The 21,567-nt window shown below is 41.6% G+C and overlaps 1 protein-coding gene across 3 annotated transcripts; it reads left to right on the top strand.

The window, feature by feature from the left end:
• The first annotated feature begins 1,393 nt into the window (after positions 1-1,393).
• On the top strand, positions 1,394-20,902 carry LOC102396460 (dihydrodiol dehydrogenase 3). 3 transcript variants are annotated; one of them, XM_044927946.2, is made up of 9 exons: positions 1,402-1,642; positions 3,511-3,678; positions 4,535-4,651; positions 6,038-6,115; positions 6,540-6,650; positions 16,392-16,501; positions 17,440-17,605; positions 17,798-17,880; positions 20,538-20,902. In XM_044927946.2, the coding sequence occupies exons 1-9, from the start codon at positions 1,559-1,561 to the stop codon at positions 20,578-20,580; spliced, it is 960 nt and encodes a 319-aa protein (XP_044783881.1). In that variant the 5' UTR covers positions 1,402-1,558; the 3' UTR covers positions 20,581-20,902. The 3 variants fall into 3 exon arrangements, with proteins under 3 accessions (XP_044783882.1, XP_044783881.1, XP_025119876.2); XM_025264091.3 differs by having other exon boundaries at positions 1,403-1,642; positions 6,528-6,650; positions 20,538-20,900; XM_044927947.2 differs by lacking the exons at positions 16,392-16,501; positions 17,440-17,605; positions 17,798-17,880; positions 20,538-20,902 and adding an exon at positions 6,357-6,421 and having other exon boundaries at positions 1,394-1,642; positions 6,528-6,645.
• The last annotated feature ends 665 nt before the right edge of the window (positions 20,903-21,567 follow it).

Here is a 21,567-nt window from a genome sequence, read left to right as displayed (position 1 = left end):
TATTAGACAATGAAAAAAAAATTATGTGGAGGTTTCTAGTCTAATATATGGTCAATAATTGTTCAGTCAATCTCAACATTATATAATTAATGATTCAGTTCAGTTCAGTTCAGTTCAGTTGCTCAGTTGTGTTTGACTTTTTGCAAGCCCATGGGCTGCAGCATGCCAGGCTTCCCTGTCCATTGCCAACTCCTGGAGTTTACTCAAACTTATGTCCATTGAGTCGGTGATGCCATCCAACCATCTCATCCTCTGTTGTTCCCCTCTCTTCCTGCCCTCAATCTTTCCTAGCACCAGGGTCTTTTCAAATGAGTCAGTTCTTTCCATCAGGTGGCCAAAGGATTGGAGCTTCAGCTTTAGCATCAGTTTTTCCAAGGAATATTCAGGACTGATCTCCTTTAGGATGGACTGGTTGGATCTCCTTGCAGTCCAAGGGACTCTCAAGAGTCTTCTCCAACACCACAGTTCAAAAGCATCAGTTCTTTGGTGCTCAGCTTTCCTTATTGTCCAACTCTCACATCTATACATGACTACTGGAAAAACCATAGCCTTGTCTAGACAGACCTTTGTTGGCAAAGTAATGTCTCTGCTTTTTAATATGCTATCTAGGTAGGAGAAGGCAATGGCAACCCACTCCAGTACTCTTGCCTGGCAAATCCTATGGATGGAGGAGCCTGGTAAGCCGCAGTCCATGGGGTCGGTAGGAGTCCGAAACGACTGAACGACTTCACTTTCACTTTCATGCATTGGAGAAAGAAATGGCAACCCACTCCAGTGTTGTTGCCTGGCAAATCCCATGGATGGAGGTGCCTGGTAGGCTGAAGTCCATGAGGTCAGTAGGAGTCGGAAACGACTGAGCGACTTCACTTTCACTTTTCACTTCCATGCATTGGAGAAAGAAATGGCAACCCACTCCAGTGTTGTTGCCTGGAGAATCCCAGGGGTGGTGGAGCCTGGTGGGCTGCCATCTCTGGGGTCACATAGAGGCAGACACGACTGAAGTGACTTAGCAGCAGCAGCAGCAGCAGGTTGGTCATAGCTTTCCTTCCAAGGAGCAATCATCTTTTAATTTCATGGGTGCAGTCACCATCTGCAGTGATTTTGGAGCCAAAGAAAATAAAATATGTCACTGTTTCCACTGTTTCCCCATCTATTTGCCATGAAGTGATGGGACAGATGCCATGATCTTAGGTTTCTGAATGTTGAGTTTTAAGCCAACTTTTTCATTCTCCTCTTTCACTTTCATAAAGAGGCTCTTTAGCTCTTCTTCCCTTTGTGCCATAAAGATGGTATTATCTGCATACCTGTGGTTAATGATTTAACCTCAGGTCAATGATTTAATCAGTGTAATTAATGATTACACTGATAAAAATGCAAACGAGTTAATTGACTTCAATCCTTTTCTTATGCCCGGGGTACTGATTTCACCTTGCCCCTCCTACAATGTATCTGCTAACACTAGAGAGTGCAGCTAGGGCATTACCTCACTGGCATTTATAACCTGTGAAGGCAGAAGAGAAAAATCAGAGTCTGCTTAGTCAGAGGAGCAAAACAGACAATGGATCCCAAAAGTCAAAGAGTGAAGCTTAATGACGGCCACTTCATTCCTGCCCTGGGATTTGGCACCGGTGCACCTCCAGAGGTAAGTGTAGTGGTTTGGGGTTGAGATATAAATAGTAAGTGGATGCAACATAAGTGGAAGGAGGTTAATGTTCTTAAGCATTGAGTTCCTGGGTGACTCTAGGAAGATCATGTGGTTTTGTTAATCAGGCTAGAACCATGCCCTGTGAAAAGGGAGAGAGCATCCTGTCTTCACTCTGCATCAGGGTCTGAGGCTGTGCTCACCTGCAGATTACTCTGGGTTCCCCTCCAGTTTCTATCTCTTTCCCAGCTTGGCAGAAGAGTGAGACTTAACTGTCAAGATCACTGACTGTCAGCAGATTGGCTTTGAGGGTGATTGCAGTGTGTTTTCTGTATATTTCATTTCAGAACTCTTTTTTCCTTCAGAAACACATGACCCAGTGAAATAATTGAGGTGGGAGGGCCTAAAGATAAGGTGACGGAAATCTAGTGGGAGAGAATTGCTTTTCTCCTGTGGTATACCTGCTCAGTGCCAGGCAAGACACACTCCAGCTGTGTTTGGCCTTGTACTTCTGCTTGGAAACTTTTTCTGATGGGAACTATACTATCATTTGAAGGGATAAGCTACAATCTTACATGCCAGGTTTTTTAATGTATCCTTGGATTTTTTTTAGTGCCTTTTTATTAAAGTATAGTTTTCAGTCCTTGGGCATAAGAGGGACTAGTGGACAAGTCTCTAGACTGGAAGCCAGAAACTTTGCTGTCCATCTTGCCTTTAGAATATGTAGTTGTGACACCTGACTGTTCTTCAAACTTTGAATCTCACCTTTCTAATTTATAGAACAGAAGACATTTTGCAGGTAAAAGATGGGGTTGTTCACTTTGCAAAATGTGATGAGTGGAGGGAAGGGTCCAGGCTAGTACAGAGCTCACTGGTTCACTCCTCAGTACACCCCACAAGGCACGTGATCATAAGGAAACGGAGACTAGATCCAACAGGGGGAACTTGGACCAAGCATCTACCTGCTTGAAACATGAAAAATCCTGGATTACAGAAACATATTGCAATATTATTTGGCTTGAAAAGGGACGTTAATCCCACCATTTGCAACCACACAGATGAACTTGGAGAACATTAAGCTAAGTGAAATAAGCCAGAAATAGAAAGACAAATGCTACATGTTCTCTTCATAGGTAAAATCTGAAAAAGTGAGCTCACAGAAGTAGAGTGTAGAGGAATGGTGACCAGAAGCTGGGGACAAGGTTAGGAAAAATGGAAAGATGTTGGTCAAAGGTCCAGACCTTCTGTAATGAGATAAATGTACCTGGTGTACAGTATGGTGACTATAGTTAACAGATATTAAGTATTCTCACGAAAACACCCCAAAAGTTAGCTATGTGAGATGATGGGTCTGCTAACTAGCTTGAATGTGGTAATCGGTAACAATGAATAGTTACATGAGAACATCACTTTTTACACCTTGCATAGATACAGCTTTTATTTGGTGTTTTCTGTGTGGTAACACTGGTAGACAGAGGTCTTAGAAGCTTTCACCTGGTTTCTTGATGTATTTACCATCCCCTTGTAGTTTTATTGATTTTGCTTCAAACATCTCACTGTATAAATCGTATCCATGACTACAATTTTATTCTGAGTCCTTTGAGTTTTACCACCAGATCACTGAACCTAGAGGGTATTTGAGTCCTCTGATGCCTGTGATCAACCACTGATAGCCTGGGGTTGAAGGGTTCCTGGGTGTCCATTTAATTCCTGAACAGGAACATGCAGGGAAAGTGTTATGGGTTCCTCAGCACACCCGCAGAATGAATCAAATGCATGAAATGTTGGTTCTTGATAAGATTAAGCTTGTGCCTTAGGAATCTCTTAATCATCTGGATATTCAATTACTATTTTTGTTGCTTATGTAGGTTCCTAAGAGTGAAGCTGTGGAGGTCACCAAATTTGCTATAGAGGCTGGGTTCCGGCATATTGACAGTGCTCATACATATCAAAATGAAGAGCAGGTTGGCCAGGCCATTCGAAGCAAGATTGCCGATGGCACTGTGAAAAGAGAAGACATATTCTACACTTCAAAGGTGCTGTGTGTGTTGTGTGTGTGCACATGTGTGCAAGTGACTGGGGTAGATGACAATTTGGTAATAGAAGCAGTAGTTTAGTGAAGGTGCTTATTGGTACCACTGTTTTCACACTTATTTGTATCTTAAATCTAGTATCCTTTTTCTCTCACTGTGTCCTCCCCTCCCAAAAGAGTGTAACTATAGCTTTATCATCAGGGTGTGTTCAAATTTTAATTTTACATGAAAGTCACTTTATTTCTTTGAGTCCAGGCCAGAGCAGTGTAATTTATTATGGGCTAATGAATCAGACAGATCTGGGAGCAGATTATAGCTTTTCTTATCATCTGGGTGAGTTTCTCAAATTTCTTCACATTCTGAATCTCAGTTCTCAGTTCCAAGAGTAAGAGAGCATTGGGAGAGACACTTTGTGTATTATACAAAATCTAGCCAAAGTGTCTTGAATTATGTTATGCTCCTATTAAAGTGTTCAAAGCATTTCCCCCTATAGTTATGTAAACAAGATAGTAATTAATTTTGAGAAGATGGATTGTTTGGTCAAAATAGACTAAGGTTCTGCTTTTATGCTCTATCAAGCATAGGTCAGTTGATGGGTATGCTAATTATTTGATAAAGTTATTTATATCTTGATTCATTTCATTCCATTGTGAAAGATGTATGGGTGATAAATTCAATCAAATCATGATGTTTACATGGATAGGTTAGATAAAGAATGGAACTCAGGAAGAAATGGAACTTTTTTCCCGTGGTCATCTCTTTCTAACCAATAACAATGTCTTGTTATTAAGTGAAACAAGTCAAACAAAATTACATGAAGCATTCATTTCACACAGCTTCCTTTGTTTAATATCTGCAGGTTTGGTCCACTTTCCTTCGTCCAGAGTTGGTCCGACCAGCGTTGGAAAAGTCACTGAAAGATCTTCAACTGGACTATGTCGATCTCTATATTATTCATCAACCAGTGGCTTTGATGGTAGGTGATTTATGTGATCACCTTTGTTCTATTTCTTGGGTCAGAATGTCTATAACTTCCATGGATGGCTGACAAGATTTTTCTTAGTTAGGTTGAAGGAATGATTACACTAGAGTAGAATCTCTTAAATAATCATTTGTGATCATCTTTTTGGGGAGGTTCTTTGAATTTCTTACCTGTCTCCAGAGAAACAAATTAAATAATCCGAGTCTCTGTCTCAAAATCTTGAGGAAGTAGAAATAGGCGAGTTCTGTGCATGGCGCTGATTAGGCCTGGGAGTTGGGATTTCATATCCAGAGTTTGGTGCAGAGTGCTGAGCGCTGACATAGCCTCACACCTGAACAGGATGAGGTCTTCTCATCTCTCACCCTTTCATGTTTCGTGGATTTGGTGATGTCCTTCTGGGTGGGTCTAAACCTCATGGTCTTCTCAGGACTCAGGAGACCTGGCCTCCGCTATCGTCTGTATTCACGGTGAGGTTTGCAGACTGCACTTAGCCATTAAGAACTGTATTATGTAGCGGGGAATTTTCCAGTTGTTCCAGTGGTTAGGACTGTGTGCTTTCATTGCTGAGTCAGGGTGTTTTGTGGAAGTGGGTTCAATTCCTGTTCAGGGAACTAAGATACAGCAAACCCATGGCACAGCCAAAACAAAACAGCAAGAACAACGTCTATTATGCAGAACAACTTTTTAGAATACAGAATTCTGCTCAAGCCATCCTTTGCCAAAGAGTTTATTGGACTATGTAGATGGCAATTCCCATCTACATAGATTTAAGGATTCCTAATACTTAATAGAAATGTCTCTGGCTTTCTATTCCTTATAATGACATCACTCTTGGTTTGTTTTATTTTTATCTCAGCATTTTCCATGGGTGGCAGAATGACCATGATCTGTTCAAGCCTCATTCTCCAGAATATTTGAGAGTATGTCTGCTTCTTCCACATAGCTTATCAACCTAAAGAGAACCTTGCTGGTTCATGTGTATGCCCTGAAGCTATCAGATGTTCAGAGTGAAAAGGAATTTTTATATGTAGTCCAGGTCAAGACTGCAATTTTTATGCCAGCAGTAAAATAGAGGCATTTTGCAAGAGGAAAGGCATAAGGGGCAGAAAAAATTTCACTTAAGGCACTGACAGTTCCCATGAGAATGTAGGAAAATTATATCTATGAAAACATATAGTATGTATAAGAGATTACTGGAAAACTGCCTTCTAAAGACATTGCTGAGAACTCCATTTGCAAACCTCTTTGTAAATATTAGTATGCAGAAAGTAAATGAACCTCATGGAGGTTTAGCATCCTAGTCCCAGATGTGCCTGGTGGGCTGGCTAAATGTGAAGAAATTATTTGGTGATATCTCTGAAATGACTGCTTCTATTCCAGCCAGGGGAGACACTTTTCCCAACAGATGAAAATGGAAAACCGATGTTTGACTCAGTAGATCTCTGTCGCACGTGGGAGGTGAGTCTGGGGAGGAGAGAACCAGGGGAGGAGCCAGGAGAGGGGGAACATCCTTCCTCTCTTCCACTTGTGAGAATGGGCTGTGGACCATCACACTCAGCAGTTCATGAATCCAAGGGCTGGGATGCTGGGGTTGAGGGGAGGGAACCATTGCTGAAATATTCACAGAGAGGAAAAAAATGGAGAATTTGGGACAGTGTAGATAGACATCTCTTTCGTTCCATGTGATTGTCTTCTCCAGGTTTTTTCTAAGGAGGAGATGATACTTCTTCTTGTTTTATGAACTTCTTCCCCTTTATCTTCTTGGTAAGCAATGCTAATTATTGACAAGAGACCCTCTTAATGATTTTTCAGCATTTCTTATTGCTATATTGCCCATTCCAAGTGACTGTTCCTCACCCCTCCCTCCCAGGCCCTGGAGAAGTGTAAGGACGCAGGGCTGACCAAGTCCATCGGAGTGTCCAACTTCAACCACAAGCAGCTGGAGAAGATTCTGAACAAGCCAGGGCTCAAGTACAAGCCCGTCTGCAACCAGGTGAGCAGCTCGGCTCCTCTCCCTCCTGCTCTTCAGAACCTCCTTACACTGGAGCCTGATGTCTGTCTGTCCTTCCCTCCTGTTCATCTGACCTTTGTGGAGAGAGGATTCTACAGAGCTGAGCCTGGGTATGGACTGTGTAAATAGAATCTATAACAGTATCTTTGATCAGCTCTGGGTGGAAAAGGTGAGGATGGCTTCCTGCTCAATTGTAGTGGGGACTGAGGGAAGGCAACAGAGATGAAATTCCTCAAGAACTTAGAGGAAGGAGGCGTTTCCCTGAGCTCAAAGCATGACCAGATATCAGGTGTGAAAGTGCTCAGATGAAACTGTGCTCAGGAAGGAAGACCATGAAAACATGGAATGGGAAATAAATAAAGAGAAAACCCAGGTGAGACAGGTGTTACAGGTTTGTGTGGAGTTTGGATGCCTGAATCCTTAGTCTTGGTGTCCCAGCTTCAACAGGGAGCATAGTACAGAGAAATATGCTGGAGACTATGAAAGTCACCCAGGTTAGAGGATGAAGTTAAACGCTTATGTTGATCCTAACAGTTGATGGAAGAGTTACTCAGGATTTAGAGCAGACCTTGTGATTTCAGATCAGTTCAGTTCAGTTGCTTAGTTATGTCTGACTCTTTGCAACCCCATGGACTACAGCACACCAAGCCTCCCTCTCCATCACCAACTGCCAGAGCTTATTCAAACTCAAGTCCATTCAGTCATGAGGCCATCCAACAATCTCATCCTCTGTTGTCCCCTTCTCCTCCTGCCTTCAATCTCTCCCAGCATCAGGGGCTTTTCCAATGACTCAGTTCTTTGCATCAGGTGGCCAAAGTATTGGATTTCAGCCTCAGCATCAGTTCTTACAATGATCATTCAGGAATGATTTCCTTTAAGATTGACTGGTTGGATCTCCTTGCAGTCCAAGGGACTCTCAAGAGTCTTCCCCAACATCACAGTTCAAAAGCATCAATTCTTTGGCACTCTGCTTTCTTTATGGTCCAACTCTCACATCCATATGTGACTACTGGAAAAAGGATAGCTTTGACTAGATGGTCCTTTGTCGACAAAGTAACGTGTCTGCTTTTTAATATGCTGTCTAGGTTGATCATATTTTTTATTCCAAGGAGCAATCATCTTTTAATTTCATGGCTGCGGTCACCATCTGCAATGATTTTGGAGCCCCCATAAATAAAGTCTCTCACTGTTTCCATTGTTTCCCATCTATTTGTCATGAAGTGATGGGACTGGATGCCATCATCTTAATTTTATGAATGTAGAATTTTTAAGCCAACTTTTTCACTCTGTTTCACTTTCATCAAGAGGCTTTTAGTTCATCTTCACTTTCTGCCATAAGGGTTGTGTCATCTGCATATCTGAGGCTATTGATATTTCTCCCAGCAATCTTGATTCCAGTATGTGCTTCATCCATCCAGGCATTTTGCAAGATGTACTTTGCATATAAGTTAAATAAGCAGGGTGAAAAAACATACAGCTTTGACTTATTCCATTCCCATTTGGAACTTTTCTGTTGTTCCATGCTTCCCTGGTGGCTCAGATGGTAAAGCATCTGCCTGCAATGTGGGAGACCTGGGTTCGATTCCTGGGTTGGGAAGATCCCCTGGAGAAGGAAATGGCGACCCACTCCAGTACCATTGCCTGGAAAAACCCATAGACGGAGGAGCCTGGTAGGCCACACTCCATGGGGTCACAAAGAGTTGGACATGACTGAGCGGCTTCACTTTCCTTTCCTGTTGTTCCATATCTGGTTCTAACTGTTGCTTCTTGACCTGCATACAGATTTCTCAGGAGGCAGGTAAGGTGGTCTTGTATTCCCACTTCTTGAAGAATTATCCAGTTTGTTGTGATCCACACAGTCAAAGGCTTTGGCATAGTTAATAAAGCCGAAGTAGATGTTTTTCTGGAACTCTCTTACTTTCTCAATCATCCAGCATATGTTGCCAATTTGATCTCTGTTTCCTCTGCCTTTTCTAAATCTAGCTTGAATATCTGGAAGTTCACATACTGCTGAAGCCTGGCTTGGAGAATTTTGAGCATTACTTTAGTGTGTGAGATGAGTGCAATTATATGGTGGTTTGAGCATTCTTTGGCATTGCCTTTCTTTGGGACTGGAATGAAAACCGACCATTGCCAATCTTGTGGTAAATGCTTAGTTTTCCCAGTTTGCTGTTATATTGAGTGCAGCACTTTCACAGCATCATCTTTCAGGATTTGAAATAGCTCAACTGGAATTCCATCACTTCCACTAGCTTTGTTCCTAGTGATACTTCCTAAGGCCCGTTGGACTTCCCATTCCAGGATGTCTGGCTCTAGGTGAGTGATCACACCATCATGAGTATCTGGGTTGTGAAGATCTTTTTTTGTATAATTCTTCTGTGCATCCTTGCCACTTCTTCTTAATATCTTCTGCTTCTATTATGTCCATACCATTTCTGTCCTTTATTGAGCTCATCTTTACATGGAAAGTTCCCTTGGTGTTTCTAATTTTCTTGAAGAGGTCTCAGTCTTTCCCATGCTATGGTTTTCCTCTATTTCTTTGCATTGATCACTGAAGGAGGCTTTCTTATCTCTCCTTGCTATTCTTTGGAATTCTGCATTCAAATGGGTATGTCTTTCCTTTTCTCCTTTGCCTTTCACTTTTCTTCTTTTCATACCTATTTGTAAGGCCTCCTCAGACAACCATTTTGCCTTTTTACATTTCTTTGTCATAGGGATGGTCTTGATCACTGCCTCTCATACAATGTCAAGAACCTCTGTCCATAGTTCTTCAGTCACTCTGTCTATCAGATCTAATCCCTTCAATCTATTTCTCACTTCCACTGTATAATCGTAAGGGATTTGATTTAGGTCATACCTAAATGGTCTAGTGGTTTTCCCTACTTTCTTCAATTTATGTCTGAATTTGGCAATAAGGACTTCATGATCTGAGTCATAGTCAGCTCCCTATCTTGTTTTTGCTGACTGTATAGAGCTTCTCCATCTTTGACTGCAAAGAATATAATCAATCTGATTTTGGTGTTGACCATCTGGTGATGTCCATGTGTAGAGTCTTCTCTTGCATTGTTGGAAGAGGGTGTTTGCTATGACCATTGTGATTTCTTGGCAAAACTCTGTTAGCCTTTGCCCTGCTTCATTTTGTACTCCAAAGCTAAAGTTGCCTGTTACTCCAGGTGTCTCTTGACCTCCTACTTTTGCATTCCAGTCCCTTATAATGAAAAGCACATCTTTTTTGGATGTTAGTTCTAGAAGGTCTTGTAGGTCTTCATAGAACCATTCAACTTCAGCTTCTTCAGCATTATTGGTCAGGGCATAGACTTGGATTACTGTGATATTGAACAAACAGAGATCATTCTGTTGTTTTTTAAATTGCATCCAAGTACTGCATTTTGAACTCTTTTGGTGATTTTGATGGCTCCTCCATTTCTTCTAAGAGTCTTGCCCACAGTAGTAGATATAATTAATGCTTATTTGAGTTTAATTCACCCTTTTCAGTCCATTTTAGTTCGTTGATTCCTAAAATCTCGATGTTCACTATTGCCGTCTCCTGTTAGGCCACTTCCAATGTGCCTTGATTCATGGACCTAACAATCCAGGTTCCTATGCAATATTGTTCTTTACAACAATGGACTTTGCCTCCATCACCAGTCACATCCACACCTGGGCATTGTTTTTGCTTTGGCTCTGTCTTTTCATTTTTTCTGGAGTTATTTCTCCACTGATCTCCAGTAGCATACTGGGCACCTATCGACCTGGGGAGTTCATCTTTCAGTATCCTATCTTTTTGCCTTTACATGGGGTTCTCAAGGCAAGAATACTGAAGTGGTTTGCCATTCCCTTCTCCAGTGGGTCATGTTTGTCAGAACTCCATGACCTGTCCGTCTTGGGTGGCCCTACATGGCATGGCTCATAGTTCATTGAGTTAGACAAGTCTATGGTCAAATGTGATCAGTTTGGTTAGTTTTCTGTTACTGTGGTTTCCATCTGTCTGTCCTCTGATGGATAAGGATAAGAGGCTTATGGAAACTTCCTAATGGGAGAGACTGACTGAAGGGTACAGCAGGCCACTGCTGACCCTTACCTCTGCTTGAGAGACTCAAACACAGTTCTGGCTCAATCTCTGTGTGGTCTCTGTGTCCTGGTGCACACAAGGTTTGTTTGAGCCCTCCGAGGTCCCTGGCGGGTATGAGGTTTGATTCTAAACATGATTTTGCCCCTCCTACTCTCTTGCTGGGGCTTCTCTTTTGCCCTTGGATGTGGGGTATCTTTTTTTGGTGGGATACAGCATTCTCCTGTTGACAATGTTCAGCAGCGAGTTGTAATTTTCGAGTTCTCACAGGAGAAGATGAGCACATGTCCTTCTACTTCACCATCTTGAAGACTTGTAGACTCATCATCCCCAGAGGCAACATTTTTCATTGGTACTGTTTCATGGGGGCTTGTTGGTTAATATTGGGTACCGAAAATGCAAATTTTCCTTTGTCTTGTGTGGCTAAGGGGATTATATAAAAACAATCTTTAAGATCCAGAACTATAATTGGCCAATTCTGATGTAAGGCTGAAGGGGATGGGAGTCCAGGCTGCAAGGTCCCCATGGGTTGCATTACTGCATTAATAGCTCAAAGCTCATGAAGCAGCCTCCATTTGCCTGATTTTTTATGGACTGTGAAAACTGGAGTATTCCAAGGACTAGCATTCTCATCTATGTGTCCTGCTTGAAACTGTTCTTCTACCAAGGCTTGTAAATGTATAAGTTTCTCCCTTGCTAGAGGCCACTGACATACCCAAGCAGGTTTAGAGGTAAGTCATGTTAGAACTGTGGCATGTGGGGGCAGAGAAACTTTAATGGCCCTCAATTAGCCCTTTTCTGTCCAGTTTCGGGTGAATAGGTAAAGGAGAAGGATCTCCCTGTAAATCTTTCCTAGCTCTTTTGCTAGTTGGTATCCCATTCTTGCCATCATATGATCTGCCTTTTCCTCATTGGAGAGAACTAAGTGCCAATGGGAAGCAGATCTGCCCCATAAATTACAGGGAATGTCTGCAATAAAAGGTTGGAAGTGAGCAAGTTGTTTGTCGGGCCCTAGGCAAGGAAGAACTGTTGCACGTTGAGCAAATTGTGAGGTTCCCCCAAGCCTGATTATCTTTTCCTGGGGTTCAGTCAGGGGCCAATCAGCTGGCCATTGAGGAGAAGTAATGATGGAAATGTCAGCCCTAGAATCTAAGATTTCAGAGAACATTTTTGCTTGGATTTCAGCCTTACATGTGGGCCGATCTGAGAGTATTTGTTGAGTAAAGCACACTACTTGATCACCTGTGCTCCCAAATCCTTGTTCTCCTCTGGTGACAGGATTATAGTTGCTAGGGGCATGGTAAGGCAAGAGAAGGAGTTGAGCAATTTGTTGAGCTTGAGGAATGACATGGAATTAAAGGGAGAGAGCCATTACTTTAATTTCTCCTGAATAGTCTGGGTCAATAAGGCCAGGAAGAATTTGGAGGCCCTTAAGGGTAAGGCCACTTCTGCCCAGAATGAGTCTTATGGTCCCTGGTGGAATGGGACCTTGGATCCCAGTAGGGATTGCTGCTGGGTGGTGGTGGGGGGTGGGAATCCAAGTCATTAATTGAGACAGTTACTCAGGGTGGGAGGTCCAACCCAGCACTTCCACTGGTAGAGACTGAGAGGCTGGAGATAGGCTGAAGGGTGTGCTGGAGGTCCTCACAGTGTATGTCCCCACTGTTTGTGGGGCCTAGGGCTGGCCCTGATGGCAGTTTCCGGGCTGCAAAGCGGAACCATTCCTATGGAATTTTGATCTGCATTGATTAGCCCAGTGATTGCCTTTTTGGTACCTAGGATACAGTCCTGATGTTTTATTTTCACCAGTAGACGGAGGTATTGTAACATCTGTTTTGGGCCCAGAACAGCAAGCCTTTTTCATATGTCTGGATTTTCCACATTGAAAGCATTTGACATGGGAAGAGCTAAAATTATTTTTAAAGGCAGCACAAATTGCTTGGGCTAGCTTGGCTTGTTTGTGAGCCTGTGTACCAACATTTTGACACCTTTGAACAAAATCACCAAGGCTGCCATTTTGACAAATAGTGTTAAGGGCAGCCTTGCAATCTTTATTGGCATTTTCATAGGCTAATTGTTTTAACAAAATGTCCTCCACTGTAGGACTATTAATTTGATGGTGGAGAGCAGATGAAATCCAGTCTACAAATTCAGTGAAGTCTTTTTTGGGTCTCTGTAATATTTTAACAAATGAACCAGTAGGCTCGCTGAGTTCTCATACTGTCTGCCCCTGCTTCAGCAGCATTTTGCAATCTGTACATATGCTCCCACCAGTATATCTTCATAAGTCAATTGTGCTATTAAACTGGTATATTGCCCTGTGCCTATGAGCATTTCAAAAGTAAGATTATCTCCATTGGCCAAATTAATACAGGCTAGCTATTGACACAACTCAGTATAAGAGGCAAAGATCTGTAAATTTGGGGGACCACTTAAAGCTGTTTTGGCTAGCATTTTAACATTGTAAGGAGAGCATCTCCCATGCAAGCAAATTTCCAACAGCTCCCATGTATGTATACGGAGAATTGACCCCAATCAGTCTAACACTAGAATTAGTTCCTTTAAAACCTGATGTCAGTATACTAACGCATATATATGGAATTTAGAAAAATGGTAACAATAACCCTGTGTACGAGACAGCAAAAGAGACACTGATGTATAGAACAGTCTTATGGACTCTGTGGGAGAGGGAGAGGGTGGGAAGATTTGGGAGAATGGCATTGAAACATGTAAAATATCATGTATGAAACGAGTTGCCAGTCCAGGTTTGATGCACGATACTGGATGCTTGGGGCTGGTGCACTGGGACGACCCAGAGGGATGGAATGGGGAGGGAGGAGGGAGGAGGGTTCAGGATGGGGAACACATGTATACCTGTGGCGGATTCATTTTGATATTTGGCAAAACTAATACAATTATGTTAAGTTTAAAAATAAAATTAAATTAAAAAAACAAAACAAAAAAAAACTGAAGCTATAAAAACTAAATGAAAACATAATCTTGGGGTAAAGAAAATATTCTAGGTATAACACCAAAGACAAAACTATAAAGATGCAAAAATTTGACTATATAATAATAAAATAGCCTGTATGTCAAAAAATGTCATAAACGAAATTAAGATGCAAACAAAGTCTCTAATATATAGGAAATGCTCAAAATCAACAATAAAGGACAAACACTCCAAAAAAAAAAAAAAAAACCTGATGTCAAAAGTTTCATGGGTTACAATAACCTGAGTGGGATTATTGGGGTTGGGCCTGTAATCGTTGGGAAAGCAAGATGGTCCTTAATGTCTAAAGCACCCATAGGAAGGGCAGAGGCCATGGCCCACTGACACCAGGTCAGCAGCTTATCCTCCCAAGACATTTCTGGACCCAGTGGAGGTGGCGGTGGTGGAAAATTGTCCTTGAGCTTGGGTGGCAAAGGCATGGAAGGGTTAACAAGACATTTGAGGACACCGTCTTCTCACATTATTTCTCAGTCTGTATAGGGTATGGGACCAATCGCACTAGCCCCCAGGTGACAAATACCATCACATGTATGCAATCCCCTCTCCTGTGTGCTGTTTTCAAATTTTCTCCCACTGGATCCCAATTTTCAATATCTAGAGTGCCTTCCTCCAGAAACCAAAGATTATATTTAACCACCTCTCTTAGCAATTGTGTCAATGGCTCCTCTTTCACCTGTGCCCCTGCAGTCTGGGGAAGGTGCCTCAAAAGCTGGAGATGATGTTTCTCAGCTTTACTCAAATCCTTCCTCATTGACACCATGTCTTGGACAACAAGGGACTTCCCACCCTTACAGTTTGAGGGCCTGGTCACGATCCATGCGTCTCACCTACAGCTCAATGTCTTCACTTTCAGTTTTTTCCCTCAGAGGAATCCTTCCTGACTTCAGGTCCCTGTTCAGGGGCCACCTGCCATGTCCAGCACAGAGGGTGAGAAAGACCTGAACCAGGGGCGAGCGCCTAATGAGAAGACAGACACATTTAATTTGCAACTGGGGGATCAGTAGGCCCTGCTGCTCTCCATGAAAGGAAGCCAAGACATCTCCTTTCAGCCCGCACTTTTATGGGCAGAAGTCATGAGATCACTAGGAAAGAGCTATACTGGGGAGTTTGATCAGCGTTCCATAAAGAGGGAGTAAAGTTGAGGCTCTGCTGTTGATCAGGAACATTTGTTTTGTTTCCACGGGGATGGACACAGGGGCCGGCAGTAAAGCGGAGCAGAGAGCATGCCCAGCCCCAAGTCTGTCCATTCAGCATGCTTGCTAGCACAATCATGAGGGCACAGTTTGCCGCACCCTTGAGCCATGGGGCAGGTTCTGGTTTCTGCTCTGCCAGGCTGCAACAATATTTTGCTGACCTGGGTCTGATTGTGGTTCACATGTAATTTTGAGTCATTTTAAGCTCTTTTAATGTAAAACAGTCAGTCAGTCATTGTGTTACCAAGATATCCAGGCAAGGTTTTGACAAATACACTGTCTTTATCATTATTTTGTGATGCTAATTAACTTGTTCCTGTAATCCTAGATTATGTAAATTAGTACTTAAATCTGAACTCCTTGCTACATTAAGGTTAAATATTTTGACAAGAAAATGATAGTTGCATTTTTTGTCCCTAAATGAACCCCGGTAGGAAGTGCAAGGTGACAAGTTGCCCCACTGTGAGTGACAGCACTTTTGTTCTTCTGGTAAAGCTATTAGTAGCTGGATATTTTATTTGCAAATGTGTATTTTCCCTCTTGAAATTACCTAGTCATCGTTGGATGATAACCATCATCAGGGGAAGTTTGATTTCCCCCAAGTTTTCATGTAATGGTTGAGAATCCATTGATGACTTTCAACTGAATTAATTATTTCATTGGAACGTTTTTCATTATTTTCCATTTTAAATGCTCTTTTTAATCTTCTGACCTGACATTTTATTGTAAAAGTAAAATTCCCTCATTATTCAGGATAAAATACATCTATTCTTATAAGACAGGGGAAAACACTGCACTCCTTCACATTAACTGTCAGTTTCTGAGAAAAGATTTAGTACTCTTGCCTGGAGAATCCCATGGATGGAGAAGCCTGGTAGGCTACAGTCCATGGGGTCGCAAAGAGTCGGACACGACTGATCGACTTCACTTACTTACTTACTTGTGGAGAGAAGCATTTTTGCTCTTTCTTCCTCTCTCAGGGATTTTTATTGTTTCTGTTTGCTACATTTGCTTTCACTCGTGATTCCCTTTGGTGCTCAAATCTACTGAAATGTCACCAATGGGAATTCATCAAACTGGTTCTTTTGTCCTTCAGACATTTCTTCATAAGACTGTGAAATTTCTTTCTTTCTGGCATAGTTTGATGTCCAAAGCTTAGACAGCTCTTTTCCTGTCCCATATCTGGAATTAGGCACATGTCTTGGTCTGTTCAGTCGTGTTCAGCAACCAAGATCTGGTCCACAGAATTACTTGTTCTCAGTAATGTCATTATTTTTTACCTTTTCAGGGGAAAGAAATATAATTTTTAAAAAATTCTTTCTTTGATATTTCCAGTTGTAATGTGATGTGACACAGTTTTTCTTTAGCATGTATAATTCTTACTTTTAAGCTTTCTCTGATGTATTACCTTTTCATATAACCTGACACTCTTTTCTGTTGGTGTTCTACAGGTGGAATGTCACCCTTATCTCAACCAGAGCAAGCTGCTGGAGTTCTGCAAGTCACACGATATTGTCCTGGTTGCCTATGGTGCTCTGGGGGCCCAGCGGACATTACAATGGTAATGAACAGTATTGATGGTCACAAGGAGTTTATCTAAATCTCGTTTCTTGAAGAAAATATCATTGTTTCGTACTCAGTGCTTTGGAGATAACTCTCAAAGGGTAGAGGGGAGAGAAGACAGATGGGAGAAATCCTCTTTTGTCCTTTCATCACCCAGCTAGATATCTTACATTGCATGTGTCTTGTATATACATTTTAACACAAGTGTCTGCATTAAAATCTCTATATAATCCCCCAGTTGATAACTAAGACATAAGCTTTGTCATAATTTGCTTATTTATGGACTAATGAGCACATTACTATAACAGACTTACCAAGCCTCCTTCACCGTATGTCTAAAATCAGGATAATAATACATAATTTCCAGGTTTATCATGATTGAAAAATAAGTACAAGTCGAATCATTTTTGTAAACATTTGTAGAGGAACTACACAATGTAAATAATTATGAAATGCACGGTCTTCATTTTCAGACTATTCTGCTTTTATCAACAGCTGAGACAAGTGAAAATTAGAAAAAAATGAAAAACAAAGTATTTCCCAATATTTCACATCATATTCTCCTTTCATACCATTGTCTTTACATTTGAGCATTGATTGGAAAAGAAAAATAACCACAGAGAAGTAATAAAGAAGCAAAATCCATGAGTTTGGCAGTCCTGGTTTCAACTCAATAATGCATCTGAATCACCCACAGAGATCTGTAATCACAGAATGGGAAGTGACATATTTGAGGTTCTGTATGAGTTTGTCTTCAGCTAAGCCATGGAATTTTGTGTTTCTAACAAGATCCCAGGTGATGCTGATGATGCTGGTTCATAGAGCACACTTTGAGAAGCGCTGGTCTAGAGGTGACATACCTGATATGTTTGGGAAGCCTCTTCATAAACTGAGCACTTAGTCTTAGCTACTCGGCATTTCTGAATTTCCTTCCAGGATGAACCCGAACCTCCCCTTTCTCTTGGAGGACCCAGTTCTCTCTGCCATTGCCAAAAAGCACAAGCAAACCCCAGCTCTGGTTGCCCTTCGCTACCAGATACAACGTGGGGTTGTGGTTCTGGCCAAGAGTTACAACAAGAAGCGGATCAAAGAGAACATACAGGTGATGAGTGGGGCTGTGGGCAGAGGGCTCCTAAGGAATATGCTTCACGAGGGGCATTCTTTGTCTAACTGAGGACAGACATGGCTTCCCTTTCCCCTCTAGTTGTCCCCATCCAGCAGGAAATTCCTCCAGTCCCCAGGGGGAGGCTGGCTCCTTGGGGGAAAGATTAATGTGATTCTTCCTTCTTTTCAGGTGTTTGACTTTGAACTGACTCTGGAAGACATGAAAGCAATCGATGGCCTCAACAGCAATATAAGATACTATGATTTTCAACAGTAAGTGACTTGTATATGTTCTACATATACTGTTTTCTCTAGCATACAGATCAGCAGAGGAATAAGCTTTCTTAAATCTTAATTTCAGGGAGACAGCCCTGATTTCCAGTGTAGGAGTATACCAGGGGCTTCCTGAAGACCTCAGACCAGAGGTTTCTTCTAGGGTTCTGTCTCTGATCAACAGAAATGTGACTGGGATTCAGCCAATCAGTAAAATCCCCAGTGTTGACATTGTGGTGAATTCACTACATTGTGCCCCTAATCCCTGTGCCTGGTGTTCCTCCTCTCAGGGTCTAGAGACCCAGGAAACACAGAGGGCACAGTGCCTGCAGCCCATTCTTCTTTCAGAAAGTGAAAGCGTTAGTTGCTCAGTCTTGTCTGACTCTATGGACCCCATCAACTGTAGCCCACCAGGCTCCTTCTTTCAAGGACTGATGCAAATCTTTCATCTTTAATTCTTTGTAGGATCAGGAGGAAATGATACATAATGACTGTGTAATAAGGAATCCATCCTGAATTACATTTCTGCTTATCCTAACACAATTGTAAATGCATTGTTGATATTTCTGGAGGAGGGGCCCATGAAGGCCAACATGCTTCAGTGTGAGAAGTCACAGTGAGCCTGGCTCCACTCCTTCTCCTAAGTGTCTGGTGGATTTTCTCCCTGATGGACTTTTCCTTACCAAGACACCATCTATTTATTCCAAATTTATCTCTTTATTGATCTTTTCCCCAAAACATCTCCCATTTCCTCACCCTTAAAATGTCACCTAATGAATTTTGAGTACATCATGGACTGACCTTCCAAAGAGAGACTTCTGTCCTTAGCTGGACACACCTGGTAAGATCATCTGGGTCTCTCTGGTTTCATGAGTCAAGACTCACCCTAGTGTAGACTTTGTCCATCAGGGATCCATCCACTGGGAGCTCCTACCTTCTTGACTTTACTTAGTTAGTACCATGGAATTCCAGCTGCCTAATTACTGCAGGAGGATGTCAGGACTGAAGAGACAGAAGAGTAATCAAATAGAGAGATGTTGGGAGGGAGTTTAGAGAAAAGGGAACACAAATTAGTGATAAAATGAAGATTTAGTTTCAAATGAAAGATCTCAAAACTCCCTTTGTTTGTAGTGTTCAGTCACTTCAGTTGTGTCTGACTCTTTGCAACCCTATGGACTGTAGCCCGCAAGGCTCCTCTGCCCATGAGATTCTCCAGGCAAGAATACTCAAGTGGGTTTCCATACCCATCTTGAGGGGATTGTCCCAACCTGGGGATTGAATCCAAGTCTCCTGTGTCTCCTGCATTTCAGGTAGATTCTTTACCCACTGAGACACTGGGAAGCCTCCTTGTTTGTAAAGAAGATATATATATTTATATGTACATTTACATATGGGCTTTCTAGTTGGCACTAATGGTGAGAAAGTCATCTGCCAATGCAGGAGACCTAAGAGGTGCAGGATGCATCTATGGGTTGCGAAGATCCCCTGGAGAAGGAAATGGCAAGCCACTCCAGTATTTTCCTGGAGAATCCCATGGACAGAGGAACCTGGTGGGCTACAGCCCATGAAGATGCAAAGAGTCAGACACAAGTGAAGCGACTTAGCACACAGTACACACGCACATATATATGGGCTCCCTAGGGGTCAGTAGTGGTAAAGAACCTACCTGCCAATGCAGGAGACATAAGAGATGCAGGTTTGAACCCTGGGTGGAAAGATCCCCTGGAGGAATGCAGGCAACTCACTTCAGTATTCTTGCCTAGAGAATCCATGGACAGAGAAGCCTGTGGGCTATAGTCCATAGGGTCACTAAGAGTTGGACACAACTGAGTGACTTAGTATGCCTGCATACTTATGTATATGTATATTATGATTCTGAAAAAAGACATGATGAAAAATGAGAAAAGATAGCAAGTTACTTTTCTGTCCTCAAAAGCTTTATGTATATTCTGTGCTCTCCTTCATTATTCTGTGAATGCCTAAATTTACTCATCCTTGTAGGTTTATGTTGATAGCACAGCTCCTGGCACATGGAATGGCTCAGGATGCACTCTTTAATGAACTGAGTTGAAAAGAAGAAATTTAGAAAGAAAAATCAGGCTATAAAGAAGGAAAACAACAGTAATATTAATTAATAATGAGTGTAGTTATATGATACAAATTAAGAAAGCAGTAATCACATTTTATAAGTAAGACTGTTTAGGTGTATGTGGTATTTCTTCAATTTAATAGTAATTCCTTAATGGAAGCACCCTGTATTTGAGGGGTGCTCAATATTTTTTTTTTCTGTTGAATGGATTTATGAAAAACAGCAAAGAATTCCTTGACTGTGATCCTTCTCACCACTTAGGGTCAAAAGTTCCACCTGTGTCTGAAATTACCTCCACAGTTACCCCTAAATCAGTTCCCTTTTATAAATTGTAACCTGAGTCAAACTACCTGTCATTGTGGGGTGAATATTACACGTGAATGTTGGTATTGGATATGCAGGTGCCATGTGTACATGGAGCAGACACCTGATGTGTGCTTGTTGGGGGAGAAAATGGGATGTGTTTATAGATTTAGAGTTTTAGCCCATCCTGACTGCATCCACAGACTAATGATCTCTGTGACAATATGACAGATTTAATAAATTATTTCCCCTCTTTCTCTTTCAGGGCAGTTGATCACCCTGAGTATCCATATTCTGAAGAATATTGACTGTGAGCTGTCCATCATGCATTACACCAGAACTTCTTTTCCAGGGTTGTGAAGAACATTTCTGTACTTGGTGGAGATGTTTAAAAGAACTTTTGAAGCCTGTTTATCATTAAAAAATTTTTTATGAAATAAAGAAGACTTAAAATATGAATTCTAGTTTTTTGTGATAACAAAATAATTTGGAAAACAAAAGAGAAAGGATAGAAAATAAAGATAACTTCCTGGTGCCTTTTCCTTTGTCAAAAATGAATTAGTTGATGTATCAAGAACCCTGTATGTGAGACCACAAAAGAGACACAGATGTATAGAACAGTCTTTTGGACTCTGTGGGAGAAGGTGAGGGTGGGATGATTTGGGAGAATGGCATTGAGAAATGTATAATATCATATGTGAAACAGAAAAAGAAAGAAAAAGAAAAAAATAAAAGAAAGAAATGGAAAATTTTATTCGAGTCAGATTTGAGAACTATAACCCAGGAAGAGCATCTCAGAAAGCCTGAGAACTGTTCTGTCCTCTAGAAGTCAAGGCACAGGGATGTAAGTTTTGGAGACAGAGGGCTCTGCGTGAAAAGACATATTATTGACAGTGTACATAATCCAGATCTAAGCATCATCATGGTGGGTCATGTGACCCCATACAAGGTCAAGAAGGAATTTATCTTTTAAGGAGCTGTCTTACTGATGCTAGGAGTCTGCTGCTCTTCAATGTCGAGCAGGTCTTCCCTCTGATGTGGGAGGTCTGGTCCATGCGTCATGCAGACACACAACTTACAGTGAGGAAGAGGAGTCCAAAGGTAGAGAAAAGTTTTTCATGTTTAAATTTTTCTTGCCATAAAATATAAATTTAATTTCATGCTTTCATGACTCTCCTATATAAAAGTATTTGCGTGTTTATTTATAATTTGAAATGATCTTCAATATACAGGTTTTACACTTTTTTTTTTAACTTAGTGTAAGTGTTTTTGTAAGCTATCAAGCTATTATCTGA

The sequence above is a fragment of the Bubalus bubalis genome, chromosome 14, assembly GCF_019923935.1.
Source record: "Bubalus bubalis isolate 160015118507 breed Murrah chromosome 14, NDDB_SH_1, whole genome shotgun sequence".
Taxonomy (NCBI): domain Eukaryota; kingdom Metazoa; phylum Chordata; class Mammalia; order Artiodactyla; family Bovidae; genus Bubalus; species Bubalus bubalis.
This window is presented reverse-complemented; position numbering and strand designations above follow the sequence as displayed.